Genomic DNA, 10,987 nt, shown 5'->3' on the forward strand with positions numbered 1-10,987 from the left:
GCCCAATTTCAAGCACCCATATGACTTCCGAATCAACAGCATAAATCCCATCTGAAATATCAGTTACACTATAAAAAAAAGTAAAAGAAGGGGTTTCACTGTGGTGGTGTTGATGATGAAGGGACAGAGTTCTGAACAAATAATGATTTGGATAAAACAAGATAGAGAGACAGAGGGAGGGAGGGGAAGATGAGGGATTGGCTGACACGTTGCATTAAATAAGTATTTAGACAATATTTTACCTTGACCAAAAGGGCAGGATATTGTATTTCGATTTGTACACTGTAAATAATACTATATACAATACTCCGTATTATCCATTATCAATGTGAAGCGCCGCGCACAGCTATAACAAAAATGTCTCTTGTCAATCTGTTTATATTTCATCCCCCTATCATATATCACCATACCAAGAATTCAGCCTTAAATTTAATTAATGAAATATGGAGTATTATAATGTTGCTACATTTTCAACAAAAAACCAAGCTATCCAAGTAATCTGGGTAACTAGGAGAGTCAATTAAAATAGGAAAAGCATCTAATCAGGAGTAGCCTTTCTTGCATATGCACCCATGCGAGACTCTGGGCTTGCTAAATGTCTAATTCTATAAAAGTAACCAACTATGGATTTGCTAAATCAAATACCTGGCCAAGTATCATCACGTTGGCAAGAAGCAAATATGTAATGATCTTTGCCAAAATGTCTTATTCCAATAATTTCATCACAACTGCACAAAATAGCGTTAGAATTTTAGTGGACCTTTTATGACATCTATGCTGCACTGATTGCTCAAGCAGGGGAATTTTGCTCTGGTATCACCTCCATCATACCACAATATCCTAAGTGCAAGTTCATGGTGAGTTTGAGTAACTTGTATGCAGTACAAGAAAAACCTGAAAAGTAAGCAATTCATCTTGACACATATGAAGCCGATAGCTGAAGAGTGCAACTTGAACTAGGGCAACCAAAATTAAGGACACCAAGAATAATCAAAATTGCTCAAACATGTACTTTTGCAATATTTATAGAAAATGACTCATAAAGTATAGACATTCACCCGGCAACTTAAAATACTATAGACAGACTCTTTTCAGACAGACTGCAGATACATCTCATGTGCTAACTGCAAAAGGGACTCCGCACTCTGAGAAGCTAATTCACTGATAATAATAACTTCCATACTTTCACCAAAACAACACAAGCAATGCAGGGGAATAGTGTATAAAATTCCCAAGATGCCACTGCTGTTACCTCTTGACTCTTCACGCCGTCTTATTTACCACTGTCATATGGAGTGATCCCACCTCGGCACCTCCCCTCAACCACGACTGACTCTTGACCCGGACTGACCAGACTCAGGGAGGTGATCTGACTCGACTTGACATGACCCCAACACCAACATGTCATCTTCAAACTGCATTTCTCATCCACCATACTCAACCCCTGCATATGTTAATGCTTCAGGTGAGCAAAGGATTAACAAAAAATGCCTTTAAGCTTTTCGATCCAACAAGAGCATGCAGATTAAGGAATAGGATAAATGCTTCGCACACAATGTTATGCACCTGTTAAGGAGAAAAAATTGGTGGATGGATGTCATAACTTTCAACCAAACTTGAATCCACCAGATGGAAGTTGAATGTCATTCCCACCAAAATTGAATCCAGCTTGTGTTTCATCACCTGCCGGCAATGTTTCGTCCTCCTCCTCCAACCAGTATGTTTCCAGTATCTTAACAGCCTTCTCATATATCTCATTGTTATCATGACTCTGAAGGTTTTCAATCTTTTCCAATCCCTCTGCATCGTCGGTCAGCTGAGCATAGTAATTAATGCCTCCAGTGTTTGCTTTTTCTGCTTCCCCAACCTTCAATATGTTTTCTAATCCTTCCAGACAGACTGTGACAATCCTTGGATCGGGGCACACAAGCAAATCACATAGAGGCTTTATGCAACCCTGACTCACCAAGAACCTGAAGCCAAAAGCACAAGAAAACACCGAGTTCAGTAATATTATCAGCAATATCAGAGGGATGATTACCCAAAAGAGACGTTACATACTTGATCTGCTCATGAGTCCCACCAGAAGTAGCATTTGAAATAGCCCAGGCAGCCTCTTTTTTGATATCAAATTCTGCAGTTTGAAGCAGATTGACCAGAGGAGCAATTAATCCAGCCTCAATTACAGCCTGCTCAAATGTAAAAAAATATCTTATTATTTAGAATTTTAGATAAATGGAAAATGCACTGGTGGTTTAATCAATTGAAAAGTCTATCAATAAAAGCAAAGAAAGCTGGGCTGTGGTAAGAGGACGGTGCGCATTACTACAAAGCATCTCCACAACTCAAATTCCCATTTCAATTTCAAACTACTACACCAACTATTACACTCTCATATTCACCTATTTAACCACCCATAGATTTGCATTATAGAACTTAGAAGACGTGCAAAAAATGTATGCAAGAGACGTACCTGTATCTGCTCCTTGTTCCCAGCAGTAATATTGGATATGGTCCAGCATGCCTCTTTCTTGATGCTCTTTTTGTGATTGTGTGTTAACAAGCTCAGCAGGCAAGTAAGGGCACCATGTTCAATAATGCACTGGATTGTGAAGATAGTTGACATTAGTAAAAAATAAAGTAATATGCATGACTAACACAAAATACATTTAGCAGAAGGTTTAAGAAAAAAGCAAAGCAAAAATTCATTTTTCCAGTGTGGTCTCACACTGCATTCATCCTACAATTTTAGCACATAAAAAAGGATGATATATAGCTGAACAGGACCAGCAGAGGAAGACAGATAATTGATGATCTCCACCAAACCGATCCCAAGACACTGCCAATTTAACAAGGGTGAGTTAAACTCACTTTCCCTTTTGTACCTGACAATTAGATTCTCCTTTCAAGAAGCATATAACTTCAAGTTCATATTTTGAAAAATGAAACCATGCTAGAAGCACCTAGTGAAAAGCGCATAGCTTGCGAAACACCTCTTGAGCATCTTATGACATTAACATATCTCAGAAAAGCATAATGCCTCCACAGCATCTTAAGATACAAAGTATAAGGCCCCACTTGAGAGCATATGACAAACTTTGAGCATTTGAAAATGAATTTCAACCTAAATCTAAACATTATGTAATTTCTTATTACCAACTTGCATAAGAAAATAGTGTCGTGTTTCTTCAAATCAAGATTTAAAGGGATTAAGTTAGTGAAACACTTGAGAGAAATCTAAAATGCACCAAAAAAAGAAACCCGACAAACTGCTTTATTAACAACAACGTAGAATTGCTTTAAAAATAATGGACCAAACACCCAACCAAGTGCCAGCAAAAATTCCCGTAAGTACTATTTTTGAAAAAACTACTTGAAGAAAAGGCACTTCAATACAAAAAGCGAATCCAATACAATCCCAATCTATTTACGACTATCCAATATGTTCTTTACTACAGTTCTAATTTGTGGAACAAATGGCAGTCAAAATGTTAAAAGCGCAAAGAATTATTTTCCATTTCTTTCTCCTTAGTGTCATTAAACTATTTGGAACAGAGTAATTAAAATCGCTGCGTGAAAATTTAAGGAGCGCCATCTTATCAGTTTACACTTGTTTTGCCTAAAGAATTTACTTTGAACTATCTGGAAGTTATTGAACTTTCCCTTTGCTTGATCAGAAAAAAAAGATGGACGTCTGGCTAAAAGAATACAATTGAAACAGGTCTGTGACATTCCATTGTTACAACTAGTACAAAGTTTACGAATTCTTTTAAAGTTCCAACTTTATACAAGCCATATATTTGGAAAATATTAGGAACTGGGGCTTATCTTTGGAATAACATGGAAACCACAACTGCTCCACAATTAGGTAAAGATATTAATAGCCCGTTTGGCCAAGCAGCAAAAATCAACTTATTTTGAGAAGTGTTTTTCTCAAAAGTACTTTTGGTGAGAAGCAGTTTGTGTTTGGCTAATTAATTTGAAAATCACTGCTGAGCAGCAATTAGTGTTTGTCCAAGCTTTAAAAAACTGCTTCTAAGTGTATTTTTCTCAAAAGTGCTTTTCAAAAAAGTGCTTTTGGAGCTCCAAAACTGCTTCTGCTTATCCTCAAAAGCACTTTTTTCCTTTCAAAAGCTTGGCCAAACACCTTAATTTTAGCAAAAAGCACTTTTGACCAAAGAAAAAAAAGCGCTTTTGCCTTGGCCAAACAGGCTATAACATACTTACAGCTTATAAATCGTTTTTTCCTGCCTATATTACATACACTATGTTAAGTGAGGTGCCATAAACACTAGCATTTTGTTTCTGGTAAACTATACAGAAATACTCAACTGCCAAAAAATGTACTAATGTAGTGTCATTTCAAGCTCAAGATTGGATAGTCACTGATTAAGGATGTAGAAAAAATAAAATAATAACGGTGCATGTCTTGCTGCAAATTACAGCACTAAGACAGCCACTTTCAATAACTGTAGATTTAACTATGCTACTGCATATTACAACAATAAATCAAATAAATTAATCGTGTCCACAAAATTGTAAACTAAGAGCAGGTGTTAGGCAATAAAAATGATAGCTACAAGTGCAGATGGTACTAGACAGGGGCGGAGCTACCGTTCTGGTTACGGGTTCGGCAGAAAGGTTTTGTAGCTTTGGCCCAAACTTTGCATTTGTGTTAAGAAATCCACTTAGAGCCCGTTTGGATTGGCCTAAAAAAGTGGCTTTTCAGCAGAAATAGCTTTTAAGCAAAAAGCAACAAGTTGGGATTGCCCAAATTCTTGCTTTTGGCTTGTTTTATGCAGTTTTTAACTTATTTTAAGCACTTTTTTATTTTGCCAAACACTGAAAAAAGTTAAAAAGAGCTTAAAAGCTGATTTGGCCAGCTTAAAAGCCAATCCAAACACCCTCTTAATATGTATAAATAATCTACCCAAAACCAGTAAGCATCCTTTTCTAGAATTCAAAACCAACAACTCAAAGTTCTTGATCCGTATCTTGTACTACTCAGTGTGTTAAACGCTCGCCTAAAGCGTGCTTAAGCCCTGAAGCTTGGTGAAGCGCAGGTTGTGCACTTCGCCTCGCTTAATTGGCGCTTTAGTGTACATCTCAAGGTGTTAAGGCGAGTGTCTTCCACCAATGGGTTCCATCTTTAAGGGTACAAGTATATATAGCTAATTATAGTTTTTCCATTCTGTCCAGTTAATTATTATTTGTGTCTATGCTTACATTTTTCTTGCAATACATTTCTGTATCTTTATTTTTCCTTGGCACCTTTCTTCGCTATAGCCCATGCCTTAATTGTGCTTTGCGCTTAAAGCTCCATAAGACATTGGAGCCTTTTCGTGCTTTTCGCTTTTGGCTACTACTAGATTGCTCGGTTGCATAGAGAACCGGCCTAAATCCAGGAGTGAACCAAGCACAATGCTATAAAGTTTAGAAATGGGCTGAAGATGATCAATTTTGAAGTTGATTCAGGGAATGCTGAAATATCTTCACAATATATATTATATCAGATGTTTCCAACTTTCAACCTTTTATTTTATTTGTACCTTTTTTCATTAGTCAATTCATCAAAGTGTTTGGCTACAACCATGAAAGCTTCTAAAAGCTCCTTAAGACCTACATACCTGAGTCTGGAGGTCATCTCCTGTAACAATATTTCCAACTGTACGGAGAGCAGGGATGAGTACTGAAGGAGACGGATGCCTGAACATCAATTAGCATACATATATCAGATTCAATCATAAGCTAAATACAAAAAAAGTAGGTTAAATGAGGAAACTAAAACATCCCACTCACATGAGGAGCTCAACCAGCCGTGGACAAACACCTGCTTCAATGACGGCTTGAATTTTGTCGTTGGTACCATCAGAAAGGTAAGAAAGTGCCCAGCATGCATCTGTTAGCACCTCTTCATCATTCGAATGAACGAGGCGCTGAAGAGCTGAGAGTGCTGGTCTCACCTGGAAAATGAATAGTCATCAGTAATGCAAAAACAATCCAATAAGGTCTCAAGGAAAAACAATTTTTTGAATTAAATACTGCAGGCATGAAAAAATTTTGACAGCCATTACCAACCTGCTCAAATGGAGGTTGTGGCTTGCCTCTACAAAAGTTTGATAAAGTCCACGTGGCATTTCTCAGCATTGAAAGCTTGGCATGCTCGTTCAACTGAGCCAGCAAAGGAATCAAAGCCCCATTACTAAGCACAAGATCACGGCATCTAGGAGAATCGCCAGCAACATTTCCCAATGCCCACACAGCCTGTAGTTGGAAAGAAAACACAATCAGCCTGCTAATCAACATAACTTCAGTCTATACGGCATAAGAGTCTACCCATTTTCAAAACACACCTGCTCACGGACATCATCACTTGGAGAACCCAGAAGCTTTACAAAAATTGGCACCGCCCCATGATCAATCACCACTCTGGTATTCTCCGAGGTACCAGAAGCAATGTTTGTGAGAGCCCAAGCAGCTTCAAACTATGAAAGCATAACCACAACGATAAAGTAAGTGTGAAGCTACAACGTGAAACGCTAAAGAAGGCACAAATAGAGTAATCAAGCATCACTCTCATACCTGGAGCTGCGGAAAGTCTTCCCTCATTAGAAACTCAACAAATCGAGGAACAACACCAGATTGTATAACTTCCTCAATAGGAGGACTCCTTTCTGTTAATCATAATTTGCACGTTAAGTCAATTGAATGAAACCAGCATAAAAGAAGCAGGAGCAGGCTTAGTCATACCAATAGAGAGCAATTTACGGAATTGTGTGGTGGCCTCCAGCTGCAAATTGTTATCATTTGACCAAACACCAGCAACCATTGATGGAAGACTTTCCAACTGTAAACCAACAATTAATTACCATTCAAAACCACATTCACAATCAAATCAGCACAAACAATCAAGTCCCAACTATGAGATAACTGTGATTAAAAAACCATTTGATCCAAAGTTCATTTATGAACAAGTTTTAAAACAGAATCAAACTAACTTTTGCTCCTGATTAAATATTCATTATTTTGGACAGACGAAACATATACACGAACATTCATACAGCAGAAACTGATTTGGCCTTAAACATCAAAGTGACTATCCCCTCATCCAGGGGCGGATGCACAATAGAAGCAGCTTTAACTCAGACCCGTTATATGAGTTGTGAAATCTACTAAATATGTACAAATATTAAATCTTTGTCAGTGGGTTTAGTGGCATCTCGAACTCATAAGGTTCAATCCTGAATTCACCTTTGCAGCCTGATTATTACAAAAAATTGCATAGTTTGAGATTGATTAATCAATTGATTGAATACAACAACAACCCAATATAATTCCACTAGAGGGGCCTGGGAGGGTAGTGTGTAGAGAGGCTATTTCCCATAGACACTCGGCTCCGTCCCCTCCAAGAACTCCCCACCTTGTTCTTGGGGTGACTCGAACTCACAACCTCTTGGTTAGAAGTGGAGTATGCTCACCACTAGAGCAACCCACTCTTGTCAATCAATTGATTGAATAAAGACTAACAAATGGCTTTCCAAAAATGGCAAAAAAACTATCACTAAAGCTCCAGGATTCAATTTTTACCAATCAAATAGCTAAACATCCAAATGGGTATGCAAAATATACTGATAAAACAAGACCCAAATTGAAGGGAAAAAAGAGAATTTAGTTACTATAAATAACAAAACCCACCTTTTTTTCAACGGTAGATGTATGGAGATTAGCCGGGAAGGGTTGTTGTTGGGGTTGAAGGCCTTCCCTACGCTTCTTGAGCAAACTCTCTTCTCTCTTGCTCTTTCGGATCTCAACCATGTTGTCCTCTCGCCGGCGCCGGCCTTCCTCGGCGTCGACGGCGACCTTGTACCGGTTCCGACGAACTTCCGTCCTAGCACTTGGTCTCAGAGACATCTTCGTATAAAAAAACGAGAACTGCAAAAGAGATAGTAATAGGGTATTACAGAAAACCCTTGAGAAGGACAACGATGATTGAATCGAGAAGAGAAAAAACATATATATATATATAGAGAGAGAGAGAGAGAGAGTATATACCAAATATTTTGGAGAGAAGACCGTGACTGACAAGGGTTTGGGAAAGAGTTCCTCTTCTAGTCTACTTCTCTTCATGGGCCGGGTCTTCATCTATTTTGGGTTTTTCTTCTGGGCTCAAGCCCAAGATTCTGTTCAAAAATAGCAAGTTTTACGACTGCTATTTTCAAAAATAAGTCACAGTTTTAAAACTTAGACACGTTTTAATTCGAAAATCATATTAGAATTTAGAACAAAAATACCCTCAATTTGAAATATCAACAGAGACTTTCTCCGTTTTTTTTTCGAACTTATTGGCCACTGATTCTTAATCAAATATTTTCTATTTCTCAATTAAAATAAGGAAAGAAAATAAAAAATAATGCCAACAATATGACGTTCAAATTAAATCTCCCATCTCCATGGGCAAGAAAAAGAATAGTTGCACACCGTAAGCTTTTAATTAATGTTTGTCTTCGATGACGATATAATTGGCTACTCAATTAGGTAGGGAATTGGTAGGGAAATCTGAATGACATATATGAGTAGGTAACAAGAGAATTGGAATTATAGGTTGGCAAAGATGTTGGTGTTTCTCCTTGTTTGGCCAATTTTCTAAAATCAACTTATTTTGAAAAATATTTTTCTCAAAAGTATAATAACAACAACAAACTCAGTGTGTGAGGTCTGGAGATGGTAGTATGTATGCAGCCTTACTCCTATCTTAAAAAGATAGAGAGGGTATTTTTAATAGACCATGTAAAGATGAAAAAGAAGCATTAACAACAAACAGTAATAACATCAAGATAATAAGAAAATCGAAGTGAAAGAAACAACACGCAGTAATAGAAACCTAAGAATAAGAAAATACAAGACTAATACTAATAATATTGGTATGGAGAAGAAAAATACTTGACTACCTACTAACCTTCTTGACCTCCACACCCTCCTATCAAGGGTCATGTCCTCGGTAAGCTGGAGCAGTGTCATATCCAACCTAATCACCTCTCCCCAATATTTCTTTGGTCAACCTCTACCTCTCCTTAGACCTATCATAACCAAACTCGTGTACCTCCTTACTGGGGCATTTGTGCCTCTCCTCTTCATATGCCCGTACCATATTAGCCTCGCTTCCCACAGCTTGTCCTTCACAGGGTCCACTCCCACCTTGTCCCGAATAACTTCATTCCTAATCTTATCTAACATTGTATATCGGCATATCCATCTCAACATCCTCGTTTCTGCTACTTTCATCTTATTGACATGGGATTTTTCGATTGCCAACACTCTGCCACATACAACAAAGTCGGTCTAACCACCAGTCTAAAGAACTTACCTTTAAGTTTTAGTGGCACATTTTTATCATAGAAACGTGGGTGCGATCCTCCATTTCATCCACCCCGCTCCAGTACGATGTGTGACATCCTATCAATCTTTCGATTTTCTTGGATTACTCACCCAAGATACTTGAAATTCTCTCTCTCTTGGTGATTATTTGAGTATCAAGCCTTATATCCACATCTGCTTCATAAGTCACGTCATTTAACTTGCACTTCACGTATTTTATCTTGGTCCTGCTGCTCAACTTAAAACCATTAGACTCCAAGGTCTATCTATAAACCTCCAACCTCGCGTTAACACTGCCTCGCATCTCGTCAATCATTACTATGTTATCTCAAATAATATGCACCATGTCACCTGTTATTGAATGTGTCGTGCTAGTGTGTCCATCACCAAGGCAAATAAAAACGGGCTAAGGGCTGATCCCCGGTGTAACAACCCAACCGTTCGTTTTGAGCTCTAGTATGTCGTTCAGCGATTTGAGACCTTGAGTAGCTTCACTTTATGTATCATGACTTATACATGAAGTTGGTTATGATTTTCGAGAAGATCGGTGTTGATTTGGAAGAGTAATTCTCATTTTGAAAGCCTTAAGTTGAAAAAGTTAACCAAGGTTTAACTTTTGAGTAGACGACCTCGGAATCGGGATTTGAAGATTCCTATAGGTCTATAAGGTGATTCCAGACTTGGGTCTATATTTTGGTTGAGTATTGGATGGTCCAAGAGCGATTCAGCGCTTATTATCGGAAGTTTGCATTTTAAAGGTTTTGAAAATTGCTAAGTTTGGCTTGGAGTGTGCCTTGGTGTTATCGGGCTCTGGGCGGTGTTTCGGGACCTTGGATAGGTTCATTCACTTAATTGGAACTTGTGTGTGAAGTTTTATCATGATTTGGAATGTGTAAGTATGATTCGGACACGTTCGGCGAAGTTTGAAGGTTTGACAGGTAAGAGAAGGATTTTGATCGATGATTCGTGTTTTTGATGTTATTCGTGGCGTTTGGAGCCTTTGGATAAGTTTGGATAAGGTATTGGGACTGGTTGGTATGATTGGACGGGGTCTTTGGGGCCTCAGGTGTGTTTCGGGGTGGTTTCGAACCATTTCTCCTTATTTTACAACTACTGGTTTCTCGTATTTTTGGTATGCGTCGCGATCGCGGATGGTGAGTCGCGATTGTGAAGAGTGACATGGAGCTGGGAAGGATTTGTTCTTTGCAATAGCAATTGGTAGTTCACAATCACAAAAGGGAATTTGTTGGGACTAAAGGTTGGCCTTTGCGTTCGTAGAGCAAGGCTCGTGTTCGCGTAGGCTTGGCAGGTTGTGGGACGCGATCGCGAGAGGACCTCGAGTTCATGAAGAAGGAATTATGGGCTAGGCTGGTCTAGCCTCCGCGATCGCGAATATGAATTTCTAGGCAGCTGCAATTTTTCCTTCACGATTGCGAGGGTTCTTCCGCGATCGCGAAGGAAGGGCCTGGGCAGAATATAAGTTGTAAATCGGGAATTTGCTCATTTCAATTCATTTCTCTCCTACTAAGGAAATTTTTGGGGCGATTATGAAGAGCCATTTTCATCATCTATCATGAGCTAAGTGATTCCCATTTTTTATGAGTTAAATACA

General features: G+C 38.6%; 1 protein-coding gene across 1 annotated transcript; it reads right to left on the reverse strand.

Annotated features, from left to right (window-relative positions):
• Positions 1-971: 971 nt before the first annotated feature.
• Positions 972-8,122, reverse strand: LOC104121532 (importin subunit alpha-2-like). Its single transcript, XM_009633552.4, has 12 exons — positions 8,053-8,122; positions 7,696-7,932; positions 6,751-6,847; positions 6,583-6,674; positions 6,354-6,485; positions 6,079-6,264; positions 5,800-5,963; positions 5,628-5,706; positions 2,474-2,602; positions 2,062-2,189; positions 1,567-1,973; positions 972-1,444 (listed from the first exon to the last, which is right to left on the reverse strand). Exons 2-11 carry the CDS (start codon positions 7,909-7,911, stop codon positions 1,607-1,609), a joined length of 1,590 nt encoding a protein of 529 aa, XP_009631847.1. The 5' UTR covers positions 7,912-7,932; positions 8,053-8,122; the 3' UTR covers positions 972-1,444; positions 1,567-1,606.
• Positions 8,123-10,987: the final 2,865 nt, after the last annotated feature.

This window comes from Nicotiana tomentosiformis, chromosome 9 (genome assembly GCF_000390325.3).
Source record: "Nicotiana tomentosiformis chromosome 9, ASM39032v3, whole genome shotgun sequence".
NCBI classification, from domain to species: domain Eukaryota; kingdom Viridiplantae; phylum Streptophyta; class Magnoliopsida; order Solanales; family Solanaceae; genus Nicotiana; species Nicotiana tomentosiformis.

Excerpts from the sequence above, each read along its gene's own strand:
- LOC104121532 (XM_009633552.4), bottom strand. The coding sequence starts at position 7,911 with ATGTCTCTGAGACCAAGTGCTAGGACGGAAGTTCGTCGGAACCGGTAC. Across the intron at positions 6,848-7,695 it reads CATCTACCGTTGAAAAAAAG|TTGGAAAGTCTTCCATCAAT; the intron begins GTGGGTTTTGTT and ends GTTGGTTTACAG. Across the intron at positions 1,974-2,061 it reads GGGACTCATGAGCAGATCAA|GTTCTTGGTGAGTCAGGGTT; the intron begins GTATGTAACGTC and ends TTTTGGCTTCAG.